General features: G+C 42.1%; 1 protein-coding gene across 1 annotated transcript; it reads right to left on the bottom strand.

Annotated features, from left to right (window-relative positions):
* On the bottom strand, positions 1-27,430 carry adcy9 (adenylate cyclase 9). Its single transcript, XM_052084839.1, has 12 exons — positions 23,618-27,430; positions 12,363-12,553; positions 11,513-11,620; positions 11,134-11,408; positions 10,193-10,295; positions 7,805-8,022; positions 6,827-6,986; positions 6,264-6,406; positions 5,812-5,841; positions 4,714-4,996; positions 3,149-4,535; positions 1-3,118 (listed from the first exon to the last, which is right to left on the bottom strand). The coding sequence occupies exons 1-11, from the start codon at positions 25,509-25,511 to the stop codon at positions 3,546-3,548; spliced, it is 4,395 nt and encodes a 1,464-aa protein (XP_051940799.1). The 5' UTR covers positions 25,512-27,430; the 3' UTR covers positions 1-3,118; positions 3,149-3,545.

Raw genomic sequence — 27,430 nt, forward strand, 5'->3', positions numbered from 1 at the left:
TTTGGTCAAACTGTTTTATACATAATCTCTGTACATATAGAGGGGTCGGGGACTTATCATTTTATCATAAAACAAAGCTGTAATGCTCATAATTGACCCCCAAACATCTTTATACAGTGTCCACAACAATTTAGTGTGCTTGCAGGTTTATTTCGATCATACTGGAAAATACGGAGTCATGAAAATTATAACATTCACACTCAAATAGGCACGCAATGAATCATTTGCGAGAATAGGCGTCTCTTTTTCATAGTTTTATGGCAAAATCCAACACATGCTCATGTATAAAAACAATTACGCGACAAACTGATTGCATATGTACAAACATTGAGTGCTGTGTGCAAAATGTATACAGATAATGATCATGTGTTGATATAGGAAAATGGATAACGTGCTCAAAACATACATAATACATCTCATGAGCATTAAACCAAGGCATAAAGGAAAAAGCGTTGTCAAACAGCTCTCATTTTTGCCCCAGTGTACTTAAAAAACAAAAACAAAAAAACAAATACACGAAAATTAAGGGTTAATTATTGATAACGTGTCCACATTCATTTGACAAATTGTGATTGTGTTGTTGCATTGGTTTTAACAAATGCTGATTTTGCGTGTTCCTTATTTTGCTGGCCCAACAAAATGTGGTGCCTTATTTGTGTAATGCAACAAGCATTGTGTGGGGGGAAGGGGGGGGGCGGGTTGTGAGGGGTATTAAACAAAGGCCACATTACTTTTTCTGCAAAACAGCTCTTGCAATACACACTATCAATCAATAGTGTCCTTTAAATGAGCCAAACTGCGGGACTTGCAATGTTTGCAGAGTTATCCAATACAGTACATTCATTCAAAACATTTGCCAAATGAGTGACGCTGAAACGAAGAGTGCGGTGCGAAAATCCTGAGGGGTCATTCAGAGTCAGGCTCTGTGAACCATGTTTGTCTTGCATCCTGCAAGGTTTGATGATGTATATTCTACTTTTATTCGTATAACAGATCAAGCAAATGTGAAAAAAAAATTGAAAATATATTTTTGACCCCAGCTGTGGAATTTGTCTATTCCAGAGACTTGCTGCAACACCACCGATTTAATTAAACTGATGCCAAATGATCCTTCAACCTGATACAGGTACCGGTATTCTCATTCTGCTTGGCTGCAATTGTATTGAGAGGCTAAAAGTTGATGAAAAGAGACAGTGAAAAAATAAGAGGAAGACAAGGCTTCCAACCCATACTTAATTCACTTTGTGTGACTCTGACTATTGTTTCTCCAAAGACTTTATACCGCAGAGAAATGTACTTGCATTGTCGTGATGTAATGCGTAACCACGGGCTACACACTGATGTAGCCTCAATGGTATTTCATTCAGAAGGCACTAGTAGTACAGTTTGGAGTGCACAAGGCCTAAGGTACTGAATACGATAAATCATTTCTGACAGCTTCCTTAACTCTGCATTTTTGAATCCTGTGTATTGATGACAAGCAGTGACTTCAATTAATATTTTTAGAAGAACCGGTTCCACCCAATTGTATTACGTAAGTTAAATACACAAAAAGAATTTCAGTTTTTTGTTTGTTTGTTTTTTGTGTGTGTGGGGGGGTTGTTTTCAAAGGATACAATGGTGCAGGATTAAAAGTCTATGTATGATATTGACTGCCAGAGTCCATGGATATAGTGACCCTCTTATCAATGCAGGCTATTGCCCAATCCGCTGCAATCAGTCCAAGAGTGGCCCAGTGGCAGATTGATTTCCTTTTGCGCCTCGTTGCAGCGATTATATCAACATTATTGACTTCAAGGAAAACTCTCTCACGCATAAAAGACAAGTGCTTCGGTTGATGCAGGCGGTGCGCCACCACGTTAACCGAGGCAGGCAGTTAATGAGGGGTGAAAAAATGGTAAAACTCTCAATTATCAGAAGAAATGCAGATACATTTGCACAAAAGCCTCCGCCCACCTCCAACATACAACCGTCTATTCTCAGATTTCTACCATACATTCAGAAAAGCAATCTCCTCAAAAAGACACTCATACCTTTAGGCACCACAAAACAATCAACTAATTGAGGCTATGACGCACCTAAAGATCACACAATTAAAGTGGCACAATATGAAATCCATCGGTGCAGTAGAGCCCCCCCCCCCCAATTTCGAGGCTGTGTCCCACACAATTAACAATAATTCTAGAATAAAAGAGAAAACATGGAAATATTGAATAAATATGACAGGCAAACTGACCAATGTGTTATTTCCCCCCGCCTAAGGCAATAAATGAATGTTCTGTGATTTGTTTCTTCAAAGTGAACAATCGCTGTCTACACAGTGATTGTCCCCTCACTAGATGTACTTACTGCTCCACTCCACTTAGAATCTTTTCAATACCATGCACTTGCATAGGCACCACCAGATGACTGTTTAAAGTTGTTCACCAGAAGCACGGATGTCATTTGTTATTCGGATTTTTTGCAAAAGTAGTCAGACTGCAAAGATGTGCAGTTTGTTGTGTGACTGTTTCCTTTGAACGGCAATGAGTTCTATTTTAAATCAACGGCGAGTATTTCATGCACATAAGATAGATCTTGGGTCACAGTATCAAGTCTAGTTAAAGTGCCTTCCTGCCATTTGTGATGTTCTCCCTTTTTGCCCTAATTTAAATGTTATTTTATATTTGTGCTTTTGATTTTACTTGGCAAGAGAAAATACATTTTGTTTTAGCTATTTCACTTCTAAAAATAAGTGGTCGAGGAAAAAAAAAAACATTGTGCAAGACCTGTGCTTAAATGTGCATTTCCAACTCCATCAAATCTATGCAGCCTGCTTTGTAGCATATTCTCTTAAAACATGAGCACAAGTGAATACTGTATATAGCCCTCATGTCAAAGTAGAAAACATAGAAAAAGTTAACACTGCTTCATGTAATTCCCTCATTCTTCCCATAGTTCCCTGCTCATCCTGTAATGCTGCACTGGCACCTATTATTATGAATCTAGAATTATTTCCCCGTAAGCTCAAGATCAAGTTAGAATGATATGGCACAACAATTGTTAATTTTTTTTTTGCACTGAAAATGAAAGTGTTGTGTAAGAAACCTCAGTGTCTACTTATGGGCTAAAAAAAACACTCACTCACTCACACACACACACACACTACACACACACCCACACACACACACATACACAAAGACTGTTAACCTTTGTTCAGTATTCAAATTTGTTCGGCTCTAGTCCTGAAGGCACTTAATAATAATGTGATTTTAAAAAAACAACAACAAAATATGGTTTTGCCCCTTTTGCCCATCATCCTTCTTCTCTTCTGTGCTCAACACAAATTCAGTCTACTGCAACATTAAATTCCATTTAACAATGTATGTAGCGATTTTTCCTCTTTTACCTCAACCATTTTCCTCTTCTTCATGACTTGCCAAGAGGAAGGGACATATTGCCTGGACCAGCAATAACTTGGAGTGATAGCAGCTCAGGGCAGCAGAGGGATAAATCAAAAACCAAATGAAACAACAACAAAAAATGGGATGGGGGGATAAAGAGGATCAGAGGCGGGCGTAAAACTCCTCATTGAGTCTTGTTAGCTCATCTGCATCCTTGCCACGTGACTGCACCTGAGCGGGCACTTGCGCACCTTCTGATGCTACGGGGTCAGAGATGGCATGAAGGAAGGGATGGTCTTTGGTGGATGATTCCCCAGCTTGGTGTGAAGGGTCCCTATAGCCTTCCTTCCCCACTTCTGCGGACGAAGCCGAGATGGTCTTGGACCTTACCACACATGGTAAAGATGGTGGAAATGTGGACGGAGAGGAGGGAGGCTGGGGGACGGTTGCCTGGGCAACAGCTGATTGAGTGTTTGTCAATGATGCCGCTGGCGAGGGTCCTTCCCTGGCATTGAGCTCCTGTTGATCTTGGCACATGCAGTCCCCATTTTTAGGGAACAGAAAGGTCCTCATTTGGCCTTTTCCCTTCACATTCACAGTACCTCTGTAATCAAAGTCCAATCCCATGGCACTGAGCACAGCGTGGCTTTCTTCGCTCACCTGCACCCGACACTCCACACCAGTGGAGTCCATGCGGCTGGCAATGTTGACCGTGTCTCCCCAGATGTCATACAGCAGCTTAGTGGTGCCGATCACCCCCGCCGTCAGTGGGCCGTGGTTGAATCCGATGCGGAGCTTGAAACCGAAGCCCAGCAGGTTCTTGTTGAAGTCATCCAGTACGCCCATCATCTCCAGGGCAAAGTTGAAAAGCGCCCTCAGGTGAGCGTGCGGAGCGTCCTCTTCATTCTCCCCCAGTTGCTGGACATTCAGTCCAGATGCCGCCATGTAAGTGGAGCCGATTGTCTTGATTTTTTCCACGCTCTTGAATTCGTTTTTTCGAAGGAGCTCGTCAAAATCCCCAATTAGCTCATTGAGAACACGGTAGCACTCTTTCCCACCCTCGTAGCTCTCCTCATAGAAGTCACTAAAGTTCACGATACTGGCAAAGATCACACCCACACTGTCATGGTTTTTGGAGTAGCTCTGTGTTACCTGGGGACAATTAAACAAAGCATCAGAAGTTTGGACTTAGAAGTTTTACTGCATGAACATTTCTAGATGTCTAGGACAAATAGCTATCGATGAAAAGTGATACGTTTAAAACGTTTTGGAGTTTAAGGAAGAACTATAAAAGAATCAGCCATTTTTGTGTGACATTATTGACAAAAACCTTGAGCTGGTCAGCAACATGGATGGGGATTATGTTGCCAAGTAACCACTCTGCCTGGTCCCGCATGGTCTGAATCTTGGAGCGGTGCTTGTCAGCCTCCACGTTGCCATGGTAATGCAAACGGTAGCTGACCTCAAACTCCCGGTTTAGGAACCACACAAGGAGAAGAAGTAGAAAGAAGGCAAGAACCGCTTCTGGCACCAGAAGATCATGAGGTCTTAGAGAAGGGTCCTGGTCTGACCGTGAAGTTGACCCAACATTTGGGGATATGGAGATGTTTGATCTGAAGGACAAAATACATGGAAAGCAGAATCAAGACAGAGACGAATCCTTGAAACTCAACAGGTACAACATGTGCGACTTGAGGGGACGAAAGGAGGAATTTGGCATCCTGTAGCAAAGTATAATTTTGAAAAATCTATACAAATGCAGTAAAGGTCTCTCATATTATCAGCCTCTTAAAATAGTGTCCAAAGTCAAATTTTGAAAAAGTTGATTTTTTTGCCTTAAATTTCTCAGATGCTGGCCACCTCAGCTAAAAGTGACTGCATCCATAGTTAAACAGATCATTCGGTCTAAAATGAAATTATTAATACGTAGAAGATTATCAGAATGTGGTTCACTTTTTCGTGTTTTCTAAAAAAAAAATCAAATAAAAAAGGGACTTGGGCAATTGTTTTAGAAGGTAATACTGTGATTGATTGTTTTTGTTCCCCAAAATTGTCAATTTTCATCAACCATCATCATCACTGATATCATAATCTTGTGAAAAGATAAAGACAGAAGCACACAATTCTGTGAAAATGTCCATGAAGATCAGCTATCTCAAGTGTACCACAATACCCCAATAGGGACGTGTTTGGTAGATCGACAGTGCAGGCTGCAGGTGTCATTACCAACACAAGTGACATTTTGCAGCCATTACTGCTGTTGCACAGGGAGAGAGATAAGGACAGAGGGCTTGCGCATAATAATAAGACAAAGTAAAAGCCAGCTGAAAGCTGCAGTTATGAAAACTGAAAAGCATGCCATTACGCCTGTTGACCCTGGAAATGTCACTGGTCCATCATACACCTCTGTTCCCATGGAGACACTCACCCATGAACTGCTAAGTTGTGATTACTGGAGCTAAAAGAGAGAAAGTGTTGTCAATCAGAACTGCAGTCACGTAACGTGCGCGCGCACACACACACACACACACTTTTGTTTGAACAAACAAACCAGGACACTAATGACACAATATAGAATTATACTTTTTACAAATAAAGATTTTGACTGAGAAAAACTGACAAGACTTCAAGGAAGAAACAGTGTATCCTTTTGCATCAAAACTTGCACAATTTAGCTGAGATGTAGCGGTCGCAGGGCTAAAACATTTAACAGGAGAATTTTCTTAATTGCAGCCTACATGCACAGGAGAAAAAAAACATCTTGGCATGCATATCCTCCTCCATGACCATGACAGTGCAATGCCCCTTCAAACCTCTCAATATTTGACTTTTACAGTAGACGTGATACAATTGTCACATGCAGAGAGTATGTACCAGTACCTGTGCATAGGGCTGTACAGTAACAGCAACATGGTGATCCCAGAAGCAGTGGCCAGAATCGAACGCATCCAAAAACTGAGTTGACAGAAGTTACAGTACTGGATGATGGCGATGATAGTGGCACAGCACAAGAACATTGTCAGCTAGAGGAAAGAGGGTAAAAACAGATTTCAACTTAAACAATTGCCGGTAGTAACTTCTTAAATAACTTGTAAAGATCATTCAGAGATGTGCTTCTAAATATATTATACATTTTTGAAGATATTTGGCTAGTCCCACTCCGACGAGACTGTACAACAAACGGAGCACCTTTGTCTGCATCGGTGGTTATCCAGCACGTGTTTGTTACTGCGTCACTATTACTTTGCCTATTTCTGTGACTGCAGCATGCAGATAGCTAGCTAGCGATGTCGAGACTCCCGAAAATGCCTGTTACCATTATAGAATTCCATTAATGATTTAAATGTTTTTGCTATATTTACAACTACGCCCGCTAGTCCCACCCGTTCAATGCTAGATCTGAGTGGTCATTTGTCACACAGATTAGATCAACCCTGGTTTACCTGGAGAGGTAGCTGGACACCGCAGGTCAGGTGGGACAAGACCGAAACAGCCGGTAGGGAGACCAACACTGCCCCAATTATGTGACGAGCGGCCCAGCCCGATACCACCAAAAGCAGGGAATGGGTACAGCTCATCACTTCCTCCAGATAGAAGGCCATGCTACAGGAGAGGAAAGTCACTCAGTCTCATTCACGGAAATGGTATCAAACTCATTTGTTCTCAAAACATTCTTTGCTTTTGTCACTGCACAATTTTGGAAAAGACTGGTTTAAGCAAAGATTTTTCAAAACAATTTGCACGGTTGTCATGTAGAGGGGGAAACTGTTTGTTTTGGTTGATGTCACTCATGATGACCACCATTTTTCGACATGAGCTAAATTTTATTTTGCTCCCTTTACATACTGTGATCAGTCTCACTTCAGAGCACACATCCCCCCTTTTCCAGAATCCACTAATATTGTCATTGCACCTACTTATCCTGTGATTACTTTCTACATATTTCTGACTAACCTAAACCGTGTTTTCATTGCTTTCATTATTATTGCTTTGGGTCAAGACTTATAACTAAGTGTAGACTATGATTACAACTAATAGAACATTTAGTAATATTTGCCATCTACTGAAACTGGCACAGTCAGCTGGGATGGACCGAGTGAGAATAAGTGGTATAGAAGATGGATAGATGGATGGACGAATTAAACATCACACCCACAAAACAAACCAAAGCAGATGGTATTATCGAACGGGATTAACTTCTCTCACAGACAGACATTCCCTTTTATTAACTGTATTTGTGTTGCTGACATTGACATTCTTTCTGCATTACACAACATTCTTAAAAAAAGCACCACGTTCCATCACTGGTGAGTTATTTTAACAACAGGCCTGCAGGCTACTCATGTGGTCCTTGGAGGCAACCTGGTGCCCACGGCCACCACATTGGTGACCTCTGATCTATTGTATTTAAGTAGGCTCACCGTATTGAGAGCACCAAAGAGGCCAGCTCCAACAGGCCGGCCAGAGGGGCCACAGCAAGCGACGCAGAAGATGGGGGGCTGACAGTGGCTGAGCTCACCAGTGGGGGGAGGAAACATGCCAGCGTGAGGGCCAAGAAGACAAAACAGCTCAAAAGAACGTCAAGGAAAGAGCTGAACGTGCAGCTTGCAAAGGTCTGTTCTTGGACCTGGTTTTTCACCTACAGGAGAAGAATGAGAGAAGTGAATGGCTTGACTCAGCCTGAAAGTCCATCTCACTGCAACAAGCATCACGCGTGCTTCCTTGCTGTATATGAACGACCTATACGAATGCTGAAATATGTAAAACATATCTAACAGTTTTCAAGTATGTTGACTGAAAACCACATACAGGTATATTTTACACATTACTCGTAATTCAAAACACTGCGATCTTAAATCATCTTTTCCCATTGAAATGAATGCAAATGCCGTTAATTTGTACCAGCTTCTCTCCCAAAACAAAAAAATGTGTTTGTATTTTTAGAAAGCAAAAATTGTAGTATAGTTTATTTATTTTTAAAAACAGCACAATCAAATAAACACATAGAATGTAAAGATTTAAAGAGTTTGGCCATAATGACTTAATGCCTGCGATTGGCTGCCAACCAGTCCAAGGTGTACCCCGCATACGGCCCAATGACGGCTGGGATAGGCTTCAGCACGCCCGGCAACACTTGTGAGGATAAGCGGATCAGAAAATGGATGGATGGATGGATGGATGATTTCATGCAGCAATCCAATTCAATGTGCTGTGCCCGCCTTGGCCACCGGGAGGCAGGACAGTATACAGTACTACAGTGCAGCTATGTGGCCATCAGGGAACCTTCTACTGCTAATGTGGGTGATCCAGCAATGTTGTAATATTAGCTACTGTTACTTATTGTGTACAGTTGGGCTGACTGCCACCATACAGTGCACGTATCTCAAGTTTGAGCTCACAAGTCAGAGCAAAAAAACTGTCCAAATGATGATGGCTCCTATCTCGAAAAACCCGTAATTCAGGTCACTGGAACATTTTAAAAAGCAAAATTAGGAACATAAAAATAGGCCATTCAACCTTCAATGTTACTTTCAAGTCTGCTTGGAAATAGGACACCTAAAGAGGTCAAACCTCAAAATGTTCCAAGCAAAAACATTTGTTAAAAAGAAAGAAAAAGAAAAAAAAACTTGTATTTGCTTTGCTTGTAAAGAGACAAATGTGACTGTCAAGCAAACAGGGAAAGCGTTAAAGACTGATATGTAAAATAACCAAAAAATAATGGGGTGGCATGGCTCAGCGGTCGAGTGGTCGTCTCCCAACGCAAAGATTGTGGTTTCGATCCGCATTCCTTTTAATGATGTCAAAGTGTCATCGAGCATGATAGTTAACCCCTCACCCTATCCCGATGTCGCGTTATTAGTATGAGAGTGAATGTGAAGTCAGCGTGACGCGCTTTGAGTGCCTTAACTGGTGAAAAAGCGCTTTATAAGTGAAAGACCATTTACCACATATGCCAGTTTCATCTTTCAGTTCACACCACCAGTTTTGTCTTATGTCAGACTGGCGAGGTCCATAAGGACAGCTTAATTCATTAATTAATCTTTTAGAAAGAGCGTGAACTACTTGGGTGCAACAAGCAGTAGCAGTCTTTATGCATTCTCACTTGATGTGGTTTGAAGATGAACGACATGAAGTCAGCTATGAAAAACTAAGGTTCATGAATGCAAACTATAGCAAATGCTTATGGCAGCCTAATATGAGGCTGTCATGAAACAGCAGTTGGTAACATCTGAATAATTACAATTGTGGTGAAAACAACACTTGATAATTTTCTGCTAAATGTATTAGGGATTTTTTTGTCAAATGGCCATTCTCATGCCAGACTACTACATCTCTGATAAGGCAGAATCAAAATGTCCTGAGTTCTAAATTTGAAACTCTCACAGAACACTGTACTTTCTCTGACATGCCAGTTCTCCCTATTGCAACAAATTACACACAGCGAAAATGACTGAATCTATTATTTAGGAACACTGGCGCAACAGCAGGGGGCCACACGCTTGTGACATCTTGCAAGCTACTTGGAGAATCATGGCTTTTCTTTCAGCTTGTCGGGCCAACCTTGACTGGGCCTTCTACTTGGAAATAAGTGAGAACATCAGCATGAGGAGACGATATTTTATATATATAGATATATATATATATAAGTGTGTGTGTGTGTGTATATATACACACACACACACACACACACACACACACACACACACACACACACACACACAGAGTATAATAATGACACATTTTCATATCACTTCTCCACATCGTGGAAAATTCTTGGTGTTTACGCAAGTGATGTGATGTGTTTGCACCTCGTCTTTGTAGCTGCTGCGATATGCTGTCTCCAGGGGTTGGTCTAGAAAATTGAGGCTGATCTTGTTGATGGGTGGTTTGAAAAAATAATCCTTCATCAGACTGGAAACAGGAGAGAAATACCAAATATGTATTATATACAGAGAAAACAGAACACTACCAATAATATTGAAGACACTGCCAGTGCTCGCTAGCACTGGGGCCGCCGCTAAATGCTGGCAACGGGTGCCGTACGATATTTTAAAAAACTAGAATTTCAGCCGTATTAAATTCAGAGGTAATATGTTTAAGATAAGAACACCTTATTCGTCTCACAATTTAGAATCTGCAATGGGACATTTCTTTCACAGAAAGTCTGCCTACTATTGGATAGCATGACTTATAGTGGTTATCAGGTCTGTCTCACACTGTGACCTGAATGAAGGAGCCCTAAACATGGGCGATAGAAAGTGGATTATTTCTCAATAGTCTGACCTTATTTTCTTAAGCTACAATATCAAAAACGGAGAATAATGACATTGTTTTACAACATAGGTCACCAACATGGTACCAAAGGACCACATGAGTAGCCAGCGGGATGTTCAAAAATAGCTCACTAGTGCGAGGACATTGTGATTTTCTAGGAATGTTGTAGAAATAATCATTTAGAAATGCACACACTGGCAGTATTATGCGACATCTTTAACGTGATGAGAGTCTGACAATAAATATCATTAAGTATGAATAAGTATGAACACATACTAATATTTTTAAAGGTAAGTTGAGCAAATATGTTGTTTCAGACGTGCAGCAATTTGGTAGCCCTTCGCGCAATCAGTGCACAAGAAGTATCTCACACTCAAAATGGTTGGTGACCCCTGATTCAGAACATTTCACCATTGCTAAGCAAATTAAGTCATGCTTCACTGGCATTGGCAGCTGACAAATTCCACTTGCTCACCTGTCCTCTCTGATAACATCGACAAAGTGGACGTCGCTCTTTTCTCGAATGTTCTTGTCGCGCAGCTGAATAAGGGCAGAGTGTTCCATGCCTGTCCCCGGTGGTCCAGCGCCAACTGCCATGGCAACATTGGCGCCGGTCATCGTGCTCGTGCTCGTCTTCTTCTCTTTCTCCTGGAGTATGTCGCCCAAAGAGCTCTGACTTGCCCTCACTGGATCATCCAGTGTGGGGCTCAGGAGGCCATTGGCCGTCCTGAGGCTGTTACCTGGAATGAACTGGAGACAGACGACAAAGAGAATAAAGATACAAAGACATGGGCATGATGGATGTCGTCTTGAAGGAGTGACAGACACATTCACTGTTGCAGGTATAGCAGCACCTTAGCACTGTTAATCTTGTGCTCATCCTGGCAGCCGTTTTGGGCAGCTACTTCATCACTCTGCTCTGCTGCTGAAGAACTGACCTCAAGGCGGGAAACAGATGGTTGCTGGAGAACAGAAAACTTCACACGTCAATGGTTTGGCTTCTGGACTTTATTTACTTTTGGTCAGTGTGGGTCATAAGAATTATCTTGTTGTATTGAGATGTAGCTTCAGGTTATGATTTTCACCAATAGCTGTCTGTGATCCAGACTAATAAGGATATTTTACAAGTCGGCAGAATATACAAATGCAATTTTATTTCATTTTGGGATTACGGTGTCGTGTAACAAAATATGTATCAAGTGAAACTCTGAATACTTTTCAGATGCACTGTAATTCCGGTGTGTTCACAATTACGCGCCAATTTTGGTTAGCTTAGCAATTAGCATGACTTCTTAATCTTTCCTCATCATCCCTTTGTGAGAACGATACTTGTCAGATGTGTCGCTTGTTCACAGCCATGGAGGCAATGGTTACTGACTTTGGAGCAACTCCATGGCGTACTTAGCCACATCAGCTAGCCAGCAGTAATAACTGTTCATATATTTATCTCAAAGAAAAAAATACTTGCTGGCCTTTTCTACATGAGCAGTAGTTAATGAATGATCGTCACTTTATAAAGCGCCATGAAAGATTCAGCATTCCATTGTTGCCCTCAGCCGCCCATAAACCAGCCAGTCCCATTGGGAATTGACCCAATGTACTCCTGGCGTGGTTATGATCAGATAAAGATATGAATGGTTATAATGTTGGAACTCCAATGGGAACAAATGGCCAAAACTGTACTCAATTTTTATTACAACCTACCGCTGTCTTGTCTGGTGGTTGGTTGGGCAGCAAGGGTTCAGCAGCTTGGTCACTTCCGTGGATGATTTCAGGAGCATGGTACTGTGTACAAGCGGGCAGGCTCATCCCAACAAAGTCAGTTTCCATCTGAGAACAGCCGTACTGCACATCGTGTCCTAACTTCCTTCCTGAGATCAGGTAGGTTTTCAAGCCTGTGGAGATGCAGTAAGAAAAAAAAAATCTTTGATTTCAACTTTGTATTACAAGCACGTGGTAATGCAACTCTGCTTGTTTCCCCAACTCTGTTGACACATCATCCCAGAGATCACGTTCACACCACTGTAGGACCAACAAGGAAATACGCAAACAGTGGATTATAGCGGTATCAGCCTGTCCAAATACACACTACTAACCCAACTCGATGGCCTTCGGGCTCTTACATCTGAATGTGCTACAAAGTGGTTGCATGCGCGGAGTCAGCTGATCAGTATAAGCTGAAAAAGACCGGATTTGCTCATTTCCTGAATTTTTCATGGTAACAAAATGAGAACATCATCCTGAAGTGCAAAGATCTTGCCAAATTGAGGCGCAATAGCTTATTTTATCCGACACAATGTAACCTTTCAAGGTTTTATGAAGATGATTATTGTAAGAGTGACAGTAACACGCAACGCAGTCTGAGTGTCTGCACTCTGCAGCACAACACTAAAGCGGATAGCACTTTTGTTTCCAAAATTTGAATTTGAAGGACGGAATAAATGAGCTTTTGCTTTCATTAAAAAATATGCTATGGAACGAGATGTGAGAACATTTTGCTTTACAAACCGTAAAACAATACATAAGTTTAATCATGTACTTCAGTCAATGCAGCCAGATGAAAGTCAATCACTCTTTCTGACTTCTGACATTGATTTCAGAAAGAGCACGCCACAACACATCGGCTCTGTGCTGCCATCTGCGGAAGGTGCAGGAAAGTGGGAGCTTCACCTTTGCATTTTGAAAAATCATGAAAATCGATTCTGAACTTTAACACTGATGTCTTGAATGCCGATAGTTGAGTGAATAGATTTTTTTGCACACCCATAATTTTGACTTGCAACTTGCTTGACAAAAACTCCTCAAAGACTCGACTTTGACTTGGCATTCATCTGACTTGACGTTTTGTATACATTTGAAAATCAATTTTTCAAATATTTTTGACACTTGATTATTTTTAGGAGAATATGGATAGTGCCTTCGGTCAATACATTTTTACTTTATTTTACCCTAACAAAAAGAGATGAACCCCATTTCCCCATTATAAATCGAATGAATGTACTCCAAGGAAACATATTTTATTAAGGGTTCGGCCTGTTTTAGATGTGACAAACATTCTGTGGATCCGCACGTGGTAGCATGTGCGTCAGTCTGATGCTGAGTGGGCGTGCTCATGAAAAAGTTTGTGTACTAGAGTATATTTGTTAAATTTTTACTAAAAAAACAAAGTGAAACAAATGTGTTTGCAAATATGTTTTATGTGTGTGGTTAGCCACTACCAATTACATTTTCCAGACAGCATCATAACCATTTAGAAAATCATTTAAGCCATTTGTCCTGCTGGTTTCCAAATCAAGTTTACACACTCAGCTGCCCAATTCAACCACACAAATCATAAAGTCAGTCAATGCGTGACATTGAAATTCTGTTCCCTGTTTTAAGTTTGCAAACAACAGAACAGCAAATTGTTGATGGCGGAACCAATATCCATCACTAACTTTTACCACAGTTCTTTGTCTTTCTTTGTCAGTTCTTGTTTATCGTCCTAAAATTAAAATGAGTCTTGACACGTGACAAAAGACATTTTTATCTGAGTCAGCAAGTAGAATCGACCCAGCAGATATTCTCATCTTTTATACCAGCAGCAGGCCTTACTGTGGGATCACCAACAAGCAGCAAGATGACATGAGTCCTGGCAAAAGACACCCATAAGGAAATACAGTACCGTATGCATCATCCGCTTGTCTGACTGAAGGAATATGGTATGTTCTAACCCACACGTGCATGCACACAGACAGACAGAAAGACAGACAAAATTGACATTTCCTTTTAGGACTCATTTAAAGTAGTGCAATGTTGTAGCAATATATTTACCCCACGTATCTTATTAGAAAACAAGACAACAATGATCTTTCATATTCACACGTAAAGTCACACTGGTGTTCAAAAAATGCTCTCACTTGAATGAATGAATGAAGAAATGAATGAATGAAGAAAAGAATGAATGGAGAGCAAGCATAACCATGCCGTGAAATTCCACATGCGCACCAGAAGATCATAAACACCATAGACACGCACCGCAGAAAAACACTATTCTATCGCACACTCTCTAACTTCTGACTACCACGCATGCACATATCGCACTTGCGCTGGAACAAATTCTAAACGAGAAATGCTGTGCTGTTTAGAAATAATTTTACAAAGGACCGTATTTTCTGCAGCCAAGGCATATTTTAAACTGAGGTCGAGAGGCAAGAATAATGATGTTGTCTACTTTGAGACTTTCAATAAAATTATAGAAATAAGTTGCTCTTGTTCCGATAGATATATTGGAAATATTTGGGTTTTCTTCTCATTCTCGGCTGATTTGAGTTTCTTGTGTTTGGCTCTTTGTTATCTCATTTTATGTACAGTGGTAGCTCTACTAACGAAGGTGTCTTCATACAAAATTTTCTCCTTATAAAACGCCTCAACGGGGAAATATTGCCTCTTGTTACGAAAGAAATTTCAAGATACGAAAGGTAAAAATACAGTATGGACTGCTAGTTGCAGCACCGAGTTTCCTGAACGCAACATACTGTATACTTCTAGCTGCTCTGCCATTGGCTAGTACCGAGCATCATCTTGGCATACCACTGGTTAAGAGGGACCTTGTATCTGTCTTTGAGTGTCGATAGATAGATTGACAGATAGATCTGTGTCTATGCAGCGTCCTCGTCATTTGCCCCTCGGGCCATGTGGTGTTCCGATAGTTTTACATAAATGTGAATCACACAGAAAAAGTGTTCACCAGTCAGGCGATCACTCACTCTGCTGATGTTTGCCTTCGACATTTTCGAAGGATTGTTAAAAGCCGACAAAAGTTCTTTACAAAACGCAAGGCAAAAACCACTTCTGAAAGAGAACGTGGACTAAAGAGGACAAAAAACGATGAGGACGCAGTTAAAAGTTAAATGACCATCATTTTTATTCTTTACAGTATTCTTTTTTTTTATATTATGCACAACTCTAATTTATTGTGCAAAAATGTAATTTAACATGTATTTGTTACATATTTTAATGCATTTTTATGCTTTGGAAAACATTTGTCTGATTTTTTTTGTTTGTTTTTGGCGGGGGGTGGAACGGATTAGGGCATTTACATGGAAATCGTGTTTCTACGTACAAAATTTTCTACTTAAGAAATTTCTTCCAGAACCAATTAATTTTGTAAGTAGAGGTCCCACTGTATTTCAGATTTCGCTCCTACCTTGCCTTTTGCAAGCGCTTTCAGTTCGTGTTTTGATTCCCTGGCTCTTTGTTGCCAGCAACTTCTATTTGTACTTGTTCGGTCCTTTGTTTTTCCTTAAATAAATATTTTTGTTACAGATTTTACCCTTATATTGGGAATTTCTCCATTGTGAGACAAATAAAGGTTTACTTCTCTTAGATGATCGCCTTTTTTTAACGCCTTACTATATACATAGTCGTGACAACTAAAACTCACCAACGATGGAAAAAAAAACCCAGACGTAATTCAGTTCATTCTTTCCTTGAGTAAGATAAAAGCTTAGCACCTGATTTAAAAAGGTTCTTGACAAGGTTCTAGCAACACTGAGAACAAAAACCCAACTGTTGTTGCAAGTTAATTTAAAGAGCACACAATTTATGGCTAAACTCGCTTACTGTATTAACCAAAACTTTTATGTCACTCTTGACTTTCCTTTCGCTGCCTGGAACCGAGAGTAAACAGCACCGAGACTAAAAATAGATTTTGACTTGCTTTCTTTCTTCACAGCCTCGGCCTTAAAATTGTCCAACTTTTACTTACATTATCTACCGTGTACCGTTCTAACCTTCATCCACTGAAACTTCTGTTACCTTGCCGTGCCTACATCCATCATCACCTCACACTGCCTATCTTATATTTGTGCCTGAATTACAATCTCAATTTTTCATGTATTCCTATAAATTTAACCCTTCTCCCTGAGGTCTTGTTTTTTCTACTCCCCTCCCTTTCCTACCCTCCAGTTTTCTGCCCAGTTGGTGGCAGGTCTTGAGAACAGGCGCTTTTGCAATACCAAATCCATATTTGGACACGCCGATGGAACCGTGGGATGAGACTCTCACATGATACTCCTTCAAATACCCGTCCGTTCCGCTTCCCTTTCCGCTTTTTGATTTTCTTTGAGTGCAGACGGCTACTTCGAACCTCCCATTCACCATGTGTATAAATGTGTACATTTACCAAGCGTCAGTTGGGAGCAAATAATAATATATCAACTAGGGGTGTGCACAATTTATTTAATTCTCGATTCACGTGGGTATAAAATGAGTTTTAAAATGGAGTGAATCGATTCAATTTGATTCAGTGTGATTCTGATTTGTTTCAATATGTACCTGCTGTAGCTTTAGTCATGCCTATTAATGTGCAACATGTAAAACCTCTCCAGAGCCCAAACCATCCAAGTTAATTAAATTCAAACAACAAAATTTTTTACAGTAATTGTGTGTGTGTGTGTATGTGTGTGTGTGTGTGTTTTTGTGTGTACATGTGTGTGCATGTGTTGCAGCGCATTGAATGCGAATTTGGGGTGTGTCATTGTTTTTATTTTTTTCCCCAATGCATTTCAATTGGTGTCAATTATTAGTGAATTTGGGCTATTCGTGGCCCGGGCCAGTCCCAATCCCCCGCAAATAGTGGCAGTCGACTGTACAGAAAATAGGCTGTTTAAATAGATTTGATAGTTAGTCAATCAGTGGTTAGCGCGTCGACCTCACAGTACAGAGGTTGTGGGTTCGATCCCGGCTCCGGCCTTCCTGTGTGGAGTTTTCATGGTCTCCCCGTGCCTGTGTGCGTTTGCTCCAGGTACTCTGGTTTCCTCCCACATTACAAAAACATGCATAGCAGGTTGATTGAACGCTCTAAATCAAGCAATCAGCAAGCAACCGGTTCAGGGTGTCGCCTGACTGCTGCCCGAAGACAGCTGGGATAGGCTCCAGCACCCCCCGTGCCCCTTGTGTGGATAAAGCGGATCGGAACATGGATGGAGGTTGGTCAATCTTCTGATCGGCTCAGTGATCTTTTTTTTAACTTGGTGATCCGTGTTCAGCTCCAAAATCCTGTCACTGTCATCAAAATTCACACTTACGGGTCACACATACGAGCCTGCCTAGACAAAACAAATATTAGATTTGTTTTCTTTCTTCAAAGAACACCTATTTTAAACCTAAACATCACTCAAAGCTTTCACCATTACATACAGTATGTGTTCAAAATATGGGACATAAGCGGATACAGAGGCACCAAATCTGAATTGGGCACTCAGATCTGCATTGCAGATCATGATGCTTCGTTTGAGAAAAGTCTTGAGATGTCCTTTAGATATTGCATTAAAAAGTTGGTACCCCAAGGACTGATGTTGGCCTTCGTCGCGGTACCTACAATAACTTGTACAGATTATCTACTGAAAACCAATGCCTAGAACCACATTTCAAAGGAACTGCAATGGAATCCACCACACAGTCTCACTTGTTGATATTTATATCCACGGCCGTTCAGCCATCTATAACATCAAAATTTCCAAAGAAGAGCAGCAGTCGGATGTAATGTGGTGTCTTGAGAGATGTGGTGACACACGCCATCTACGTCACGCTCATAAACACACACATACACACAGCTGTTCAATGCACGTAAGTGATACACTTCACACTAAGTGCCTCTCATGTTCTTTGGTACAAGGACAGTTCTTGAGTGAGAAATGACCAACCTTGCCTCAGCTGTAAAGAAACCCCATGTCTCCTGAGGTGCTTCTGCACTTTGCAGGAAAGGGCTAGTAATCCTGCAAACACGCATGAGAACTCTCTGAGATGATGGCAACTCCTTGTGAACTTTTAATGCACCGTCTCGGATGAGACATAAAGTGTCCTCTTAAGACAGAAGGATAAAAAAAAAAAATTACTCCCCCGAGCTACCCTAACAGACTGTGGGAATTCCTTGGGAAAAGGTCATGACCAGAAGATATGTGACTTGTTCTTCCTTCTTCCTCCCTCTTCTTTCCAATGACTCAGTCGTCTGTCTTTCCACAGTACACATCAGTTTTCTAGCACCTCTCTTTGTCCAGTACGCTTCAGGATCCTTTCCCTGACATTTTTTGGTCGACCAATTTTAAAGACAAAAGTCTCCCTTATCCAAAAACATCAAATACTACTTTAAGTGGTTATTTCAAAGGCACCACAAAATACTATTTTTTTCTTACATCAAGAAGTACAATTCACTTGTGCGTATGTTTCAAGGCAGTCTAGAAACTCATAAAAATTGCTCACAGCATTAAAAAGCCTGTCACTATGGTTTGAGTATCAAGGAGAATTGTGCCATCCCACTCATCATCAAAAAATGTGTACATGTCTTTATTATCAAATGCACTATGCACGTCCTGTAAAACTGTTACCACCTATAAAATGAACCATCGCTCACAAATGTGAACTAATCTCACTTAGACTGTTTACAACTGTGATCATATCCATGAGATGCACGACCTTGTCTCGATTCACCCAAAAATCAAATCAAGATTAAATGCAAAAAAAACAAAAAACAAAAAAAACACACCTCTGTCTAGTGCAATTCAATTGCTTTATGCTATTGTGCCTGGCTTATCCCAGAGCACAACCACATCTTTTGCCAGTTTGTGTGGTATTGAAAGCAGAATAAGGGCAATGTTAAACACAACCACATTGTTTTATTTCGATACAAGTGATAGAACCATTATAACATTATTCAATTTCTCTTCCAGGGACGTCTGCTGTACAAACCAGTGGATAGGAAACTCATCAATTAATAAACAGTCTTCATATATATGTTATTTAGAATGAATTAATCCAGCACAACTCAAGTACAAAGCCGGCTGTGCATTCTGTGTACAGCAGAGTACAGGCCATTCCCAGTTAGTGGCACACGGGTCAAATCCAGTAAAGTCTCCGACCCGTGCCGACTCAGTGACACTGTATCTTAAACAGGGTTAGAGTGGAAGTAACGGAATGCGTATGACAATGTTACATAATCAGGAAAACAAAAACCCTGAGAAAAACAATGCATTGTCATAGCATGTTTTATTCTATGATAAATAAAGTTGTTATCTATACCACAGTGGTTATCTGCACATTATTGGAAATAATAATCCGACGATGAAGCTTTACTTTTGTTCAATTTGGTTGTTTTCGTCCTGCGACTTTAACAGCGACAGCGAAAGACAAATGAATGTATGGTGCGTCGGGTTTGTTTTTTCAACTGGTTCTTTTCATCCCATTTCAGCAGCAAACAGTTTGCCATAGCACTTTGGCAGCTGAATATAATGATCTATCGCTGTAGGTCAGTGCACCTGCAGCACACTCACGCAAGGCGTCTTCCTGCAGAGCTTCATCTGATTGAATGGACTTTCACATTATTTTACCTAATATTGTATCGCATCATATTGTGTGTTAAAAATTGCCCACTCGACATCCATTGCAGTGGGATTCTCCCATCTGTTGCCCCTGCTGAAGGTTTCTCAGTTTGAGTAGACTGTGTACTTAAAAAAATGTATCTAGATCCAGATGATTCTATTTTGTGCAAGCACTTGATTAAAAAAAAAAAAAAGAGTAAATTCCATCCACATCAACACCCCATGTTCCACTTGATTTAATAACGAGCCGGCAGCCCATTTGTTAACATTGTGTGAGTTACATTTGAAATAATATTCCAGCTGCTAAATATATCATATATCGACATATGGCACATAAAATAAATGTGCGGATCAAAATAGAGTGTAAATTGCATTTCAATGTGTGTATGACATAATCAAGCTGGGGCAGGATGGCCATGCTTATCGGCACTCAACACACACACACACACACACGCACCCACACACCCACACACGCACGCGCACACACACGCACACACTTACACTTGCAAACACCAACTAGACTCAGCACATTCCTGAGGAGGGAGAATGACAAACCATGTTAAATGTGTCGAGCAGATTTTTAAAATTGGACATTATGCAGATGTAGAGGAGAGAAAATGAGAGTTCCATAAAACCTGGGAACTTCAAATAAAGAAAGAAAAATACGTTTTAAGGCCTCTTTGTACTCGCACAGGTGACCACACTGCATCATGTGCCTGACGTAACTGTTGCAGGCATCTCTGCAGCACATGCTGTGTTCACGACACTGTCGCCATGGACAGAATGTTTATATTTAATTTTTGTAGCAATGGCCGGATGAAAGCACTTTTAAAATTATGTTTTTATGTTTTGTCAATTGGATTCTGTGCTAGGTAAGTACCGGTAGTCTAAAGTAAACTTCATATTTTTGTAAATAGGGGCCACCTCTTTTTGTTACAGTTTGAAAATACTATTGAGCTCTTGGTACAGAATTGTAATGATTATCGAATTGTGAGCTGCACAAAGATTCCCACCCATATAATTAACAAGTTACAGCACTGCATAAATGGAGGGAAAAGGCTATTTTCACAATGCTGTGTAACTAATAATATCAACAAAAGCTCCATTCTATGTAAGAGTAAGTCAGAGTGCTGACTGCCAAGACTATGAGACCTGAAGCGGCTTCATGATTTTTTTTTCAAATGCCAAACAGTATTCACAACCATACTCCTCAAAATGGGTGTTTAATAAAAATGCTTCAATATAAAATACTGCAGAAAAACTACTCAACATTCCCTCCAAAGAAACTGATTCTTGAGTGTTGAAATTATTACGGTTGTTGCTCCGCGATCACACTCAAAGTCCCGTCTCCGCGAGTTCTACATTTTATTGTAACATATGCAAAATACAAGAAAAACACTGCCCCCGATATTTGCATGCCGCACCCCCGGTCCGGCCGTCGGTAGTGATTGGTTACCTGTTTTTCAAACTTGAACCATCAGTACATTGGCGCCTTTTCTTTCTGGTCTACATCGAATTAGCATGTTGTAGACTTTGCGGATGGTCAATGTCGTCTGGGCGCGACGGGTGTTCTCAACTCGTCTTTTGTTGCTCAACCGCTGTTCCCGAATTATTCATTCCCCTTTTGTGGAGAGTTTCGCCTTCTCCCCTGTGGTCGCCCACGTGCTAATTGTGGACTTCAACAGCCCTCCGGCCAGGTTGCCGGCGCCTTTGTGTGTAGGCATTTGGGGGTGCTGGATATGCACCCAAACGCTTCGATGTGCCCAAATAAATGAAACTTTAAACATGATACAATTTTGCTCATAGATTCTTCTAACAGTCATAGATTTTCTGTAAGTTCAAGACAGAGCACATTCTCATGGAAAAAAAATTATGAGAGCACATTGTTCTCTTCAATTTCTAATTCATTTTAATGCCTGCTACCACTGAATGTGTATCGTGTGACTAACAGGCACAAAAAAAAAAAAACAGGGGATGCTTAAAAGCATTGCTTTTTACAATATAACGCCATAGCTATCAAGTAAGCAATTTTTGGTCACTATCAAGAAAACCATGGCAAATGGCTCGAGAGCTGAAGCACTTAAAATGGTGAGCCATTTTGGTTGCCACGTCAGTATGCAGTATTTGTCCGAACGAGACCCTAGTCCCTATAAACTAGCCCACTTCCGACATAACATCTAAAAGAAATGATTTATTAGGTAAACAATTTTGAAAGTCAAAGAGTTAACGGGAGGGAAATATCAAAGCCGGCGTGGGGTAGGGGATTTGCCTGGTTACAGTTAAGGCTCTATCCATCAATCTATCTTGTCAGCTGCTATTGCATATTTAGGTGACACGTTTGAGTTGGCAGACTAACCAACTGGAGGGCATGGACTTCCCACTGCAACAAGAAGAATGGGCCTGTGGAGGCACAAAAGTACATGCGGGCATGCACCTGTTTACACAAGTGAATAAATGCAAAATGCATTCTGTGTGTACATTGATATTTCGGGATTCAGGCCTTGAATGTGGAAAAATTACAATACACATTTATTAAAAATCCAGAATTTAACCAAGCCTAAAAAGCTTAAAACACAGAGATAACTAACTTCTACAAGGATGAAAAAACAGATAAAAATTGTCTCCAAAACACCAATTCATCTGACTGCATGTCCATAAAAATGTTTTGTTTTTGTTTTTTTAAATTTACTTTCACTATTTGCATGGTATCCTTCCAGTTCATCCAACAGTAATTTGTCAGCATATGTTTACAGTTTACTCGAAATCGCTATTTGTTGATATAAACAGGTCAGTGATGTAAACGAAAGTCGAAAACTTGGCGAATTTATGTGGATGAATATTCATGAGATCAGTTGAAAAACAACCTTGGTTGAACCATGGTACATATTTTACTTTTGAAAAATATCATGTGTAATTACCCCCCAAAAAATGAATGAACACTGAAGTAATGAGTTTGATCCTAATTTAGTCAGAAATAAGCATGCTGCATGAAGACCAACCCACTCTGCATCCATTGAAGCATGGCCATCCTGGAAGGGGGATTCCCCACATCAGCGGTCCCTTCTCAATGCCCCCCCCCCCTTTTTTTGCATACAGTTCAAAAATGTAACAATTAAAAAAACAACAGACAGTGTTGCCCAGTGGATCCATCTTATCTGTATTTCCCAGGTCTAAACATACTGTACTGTGGCTAAAGTACACGTCACCAGACTTTTTATTTACAAATCAATCCTGTCTATTGGGTGCCTGATTCTATTCTCAAAGGAAACACATTTACCATTCAAATAGGGTCCTATCCAAGCTGCACAAAAAAATGGACTTGACTGTTTAATTCACTAAGGCACATTCCACCAACGCAATGCAAAATGTGCCTGTTAGGGGTGCTCCAATCTCTTGATGTGATCACCATGATCTCTTGCTGGATCGTTTCAACAAGACAAACTAGTTAGATAACATACTTCAGTGCTGTGGAAGAAAGCAGTGACCCAACTCAAGCCTTGGTGACCAAGGGCTAAGGTTCACATAGTCAGACAATTAGATGTTAAACCCTCATCGTTTGAAAGTGCATCCGGAGAAAATAAGAGTTAAACATTTACTCACCCTTCAGCTTCTCCACCACACTCTCCCCGGCTCGCTCCACCACTCGGCCATCTTCCCGCTTGTAACGGTCATCCAGGAACTGAGCAGTGGCTTCAGACAGATGGACCTTGCCCGCCACACCAAGCTGCTCCATCAAGTTAGCCAGATTGACATCATTGGACCATACGTCAAACTTGAAGCGTTTCATTCCAAGAATCCCGCACAGAACAGTGCCGGTATGGACACCGACACGCATGCTGACAGTCTCACATGTCTCCTGGCAAAATTGTTCGATGGCCTGGATCATACCAAGACCCATCTCCACACAGCAGTAGGCATGGTCAGGTCTAGGGTCAGGGCAACCTGCGACGCAGTAATAACAATCACCCAGGGTGCTGATCTTCTCACAACAGGTTAGTTCACAAAGACGGTCAAAGCGTCCAAAGAGATCATTGAGTAGACCGACCAAGGCCGGTGCAGACTTATTGGCAGACATTTTCGTGAAGCCCACAATATCCGCAAAAAGGATACTAACAGGTTCCATGCGTTTCATGTTGAAAGGTCGAAATATTATCTGTCCTCGTGGGATGGAGGTCTTCTTGGGTTTGTGGTTGTTATGTGGGTAGTTCTTGGGACCGGTGGAATTTTGTGATGGCGAAGCTCCACCGACACCTCCTCCACTGCCCACTGAGACAGCTGACGCAGAGCAGGTACCAGAGGAATAACGCTTGCCACAGTTCTCACTCCCGCCGCCCTCGTCGTCACCCTGCTTCATTAGTTCGTCTGCGACGCGTCGAGGCATGACAGAGTGGATCATACGCTCCTTCAAAGCCTTCTCCACCCCAAGGTCCTTGCCATGCATGATGGCCTGGCCCACTTTGAGAAAGGTGCTGCGGGAGCGCACCTCTGACATAATGAACAAGTGGATACCGATGACGTGGACACACAAGTGAAGCAGCGCTTTGGCGGGAGCCAGCCACCGGAGAGTGTCTGTTTCCCAATTGGAGCCGGAACTCCCCAAATTCGTCTCCCGTTCAGTCGCATCATAGCTTCTGTGAAGCAATGGTAGCCACCCTAATGCCTCAAATAATATCGAATATAAGAACCCCAGCATCACCGAAGCATACAGACGCACATGGAGAACACTGTACAACAACAAGAGGACCTCGATACACAAAGAAAAGGTAGCCACTGGGGAGATACAAGGGGACAAAGGCAAATCTGGAAAATGGTATGAAGCATTTGCATGGTGAGCCCACTCTAGCTCAGTGTAGCCGGCGGTCTGTATCTGCGGGGCCAAAGTGATGGCGAAGGTAACTGCAATCAGGAGCAACGATGTTTGGTTGTACAGTTGCGCGTAGTAATGAGTTAAGGTGAACAAGAAGAGGAGTGCTAGGAGCACTAAAAAGGAGGCCGTGGGAGCCAGGAAAGTCACGGGGTTGCAGCGGTCACTATTGACGGTAAAATAAATGGCCCAGAGCACAGCAGCCACCGCCAGGTAGAACAGGACATATCGAAAACGCCGCTGAGTCTGAGGAAAGCACCTCTCTTGGCACGCCTCCTCCAGGATGGGGGAGTCAAACTTGGGGTCCCAGCATTGGGCAGCGGAGCGCTCAAACAGTGGCGGTGCCTTCGTGTGCACCCTCGTTGTGGAGGTCGTAGCCAGTCTAGAGTCTGCGGAGCTGCAGCTGGAGGAAATACTGTATTTGTGGAGGTTAGGGTTCATTTTACTTCTATCCTCACGGCCTCGGACTCCTCCGGCAATGGTGGCGGGACGAACCGGCTCATGCTGTTGCACGGGTGGCGTCAGCATACTCTTAGTAATCCGTACGGTCACATCTCCATCTCTGTTGGAATTGCAACTCACTTCTGTGGTGTGCGTGAGAAGCTGCCGGTGCTGTTGCAGCGTGGCCATATTGACGCGGGAAAAGGAGGGGTGCGGGAGTGGAGTTAAATATTAATAGCTTTGGATGGTCCTCAGGCAATTAGACGTGTTGCGTGGGCGCTGCGTGTTCACATGTGGCACTGTGGGGAGGGAAGGATAGGGGCTAGGGGCTCAAAGGTGTTTTCGCTGGAATAGTCACACTTACAGTGCTGAGCATGAGGCGCAGACGTCTTTACTCCGCACACAGAGGCTGAAAAGCTCACTCATACCGTTCCAGCTTATTGAGCTGCTCATGATGAGACCCTGGATTTGCGTCATCACTCACATCACAAGAATCACTCTGCAAAGAGCATTTGTGCTTCAGACTGAGTTTCTCCACAGTAAAACAGCAGTCACTAATCAGTCCATCTCCAACATTGATCATCCATGGTGGCGTTGCAAAAGCACATCCAGATGTAGGCTGTCATGCGTCTTGGTGATGTGTACAAAATTTGAAACGGTCCCTTGGAACTCTGCAACAAATGGCACCTTCACTCTGTAGCCTCTTAAAAACTCCACCTCTGCAGCAGCATGATGAAAAGTTAGGAAAATGCGACGCGGTGTAAAGATTCAAAAATATAATAGTCCAGTCTTCAAAATAGAACAAAAAGAGTTCGTTTCTGGGTCAGGCAATTTTACCTTCTGCATTCCTTCTCAAGCAGCGTGCTGGACAATTGGATTTCCGTGCATTCATTCCTTCCATCTTTAGTCTTATAAATCTTCCTGACAGCAAAATTTCAGAGCCCAATCCATGACCAGAATCCAGCTCGCATACGAGGCCTGGCAGACAGGCAGGCCTATTCCCACAGATCCAGCCCCGTCCTTTCCTGAACTCCCGCTCCGGATCTCCTCCGTGTGTCCCCCCTCCGCCCCCGCTACCTTCCAAAGAGGGTTGGGAGAGGTATGTGCTATTCCGAGAGCGTAATCCGAAAAGAGAAGCGCTGAAAATACCAACCACTGGCCCAAATTAGCGTCGCTTTGACTCAACTGGGAGTGACTGCAACTTGTTGCGCGCAGTTGGCAAAACATACAAGATACGAGGAACAGCCTGGGTCGAGGCTGCTCTATAAATAGTGATGATCAAAGCTCTTTGCAATAGTAACAACACAACCCAGGATTTAACATTCGAAGACTTTTCTCCGTATATCCAGCGGCGTTGGATTCCAGAGGTGTGGTGAGGGTAAAAATCTTGTAAAGATTTAAGTCATGCAAACCGTCAGCCTCAGACCCCGTCTCCAAAAAAAGTTTTTCCCCAGGCCGTATTTCCTGCGTTTAGAGAGGGGACACAGTGAGAACTGCGGTTATTTGGAGCTCGATTTCCTCCCTTCACATCCCCCCTGGGCGAAGAAGAAGTGAAAAATCCCCAGAGCAAAAAAGAGGAAACCCTCGCGCATATCCTTGTGAAAACGATCCAAAACCAGCCAACAACAGAGAGCAAACTTATCGGAACCAACTCCTCGGGGTCTGGATGGCACTAGTTCGTGTGTATGTGTGTGTCCAATACACACAGGAGTGCACGCTGAAGCGTGTGTGCGGGTCCTTTTCAGTGAGCCGCTTGTCGCCTCCCTTTTTTTACAACCCTCTTGCTGGAGCTAAAACGAAAACGCCGGTTTTATCTATCCGCGGGGTTAACTCTCGTTGCTGGTTTGCGTGTTATCCGGGCGTACGAACATCTACACGCCTGGAGCTGCCACCATCTTCGCTGTGACGGGCTCGGAAATCCTCCCCCAGCTGTTGTGGCGGTGTGCGATGGTGGGACCAGCCTGTCAAGCTCGACGCCATGACCAAACGATACCACTTCCGGAAAAACAACACATCTATGGATCTAATCACCCTAAATGTTCCAAAAGTACCAGTGTTAGTGTTTTACCACTTTTTAGCAGGCTGAATACGAGCACAAGTACTTACCT

The sequence above is a fragment of the Hippocampus zosterae genome, chromosome 13 (assembly GCF_025434085.1).
Source record: "Hippocampus zosterae strain Florida chromosome 13, ASM2543408v3, whole genome shotgun sequence".
Lineage (NCBI taxonomy): Eukaryota > Metazoa > Chordata > Actinopteri > Syngnathiformes > Syngnathidae > Hippocampus > Hippocampus zosterae.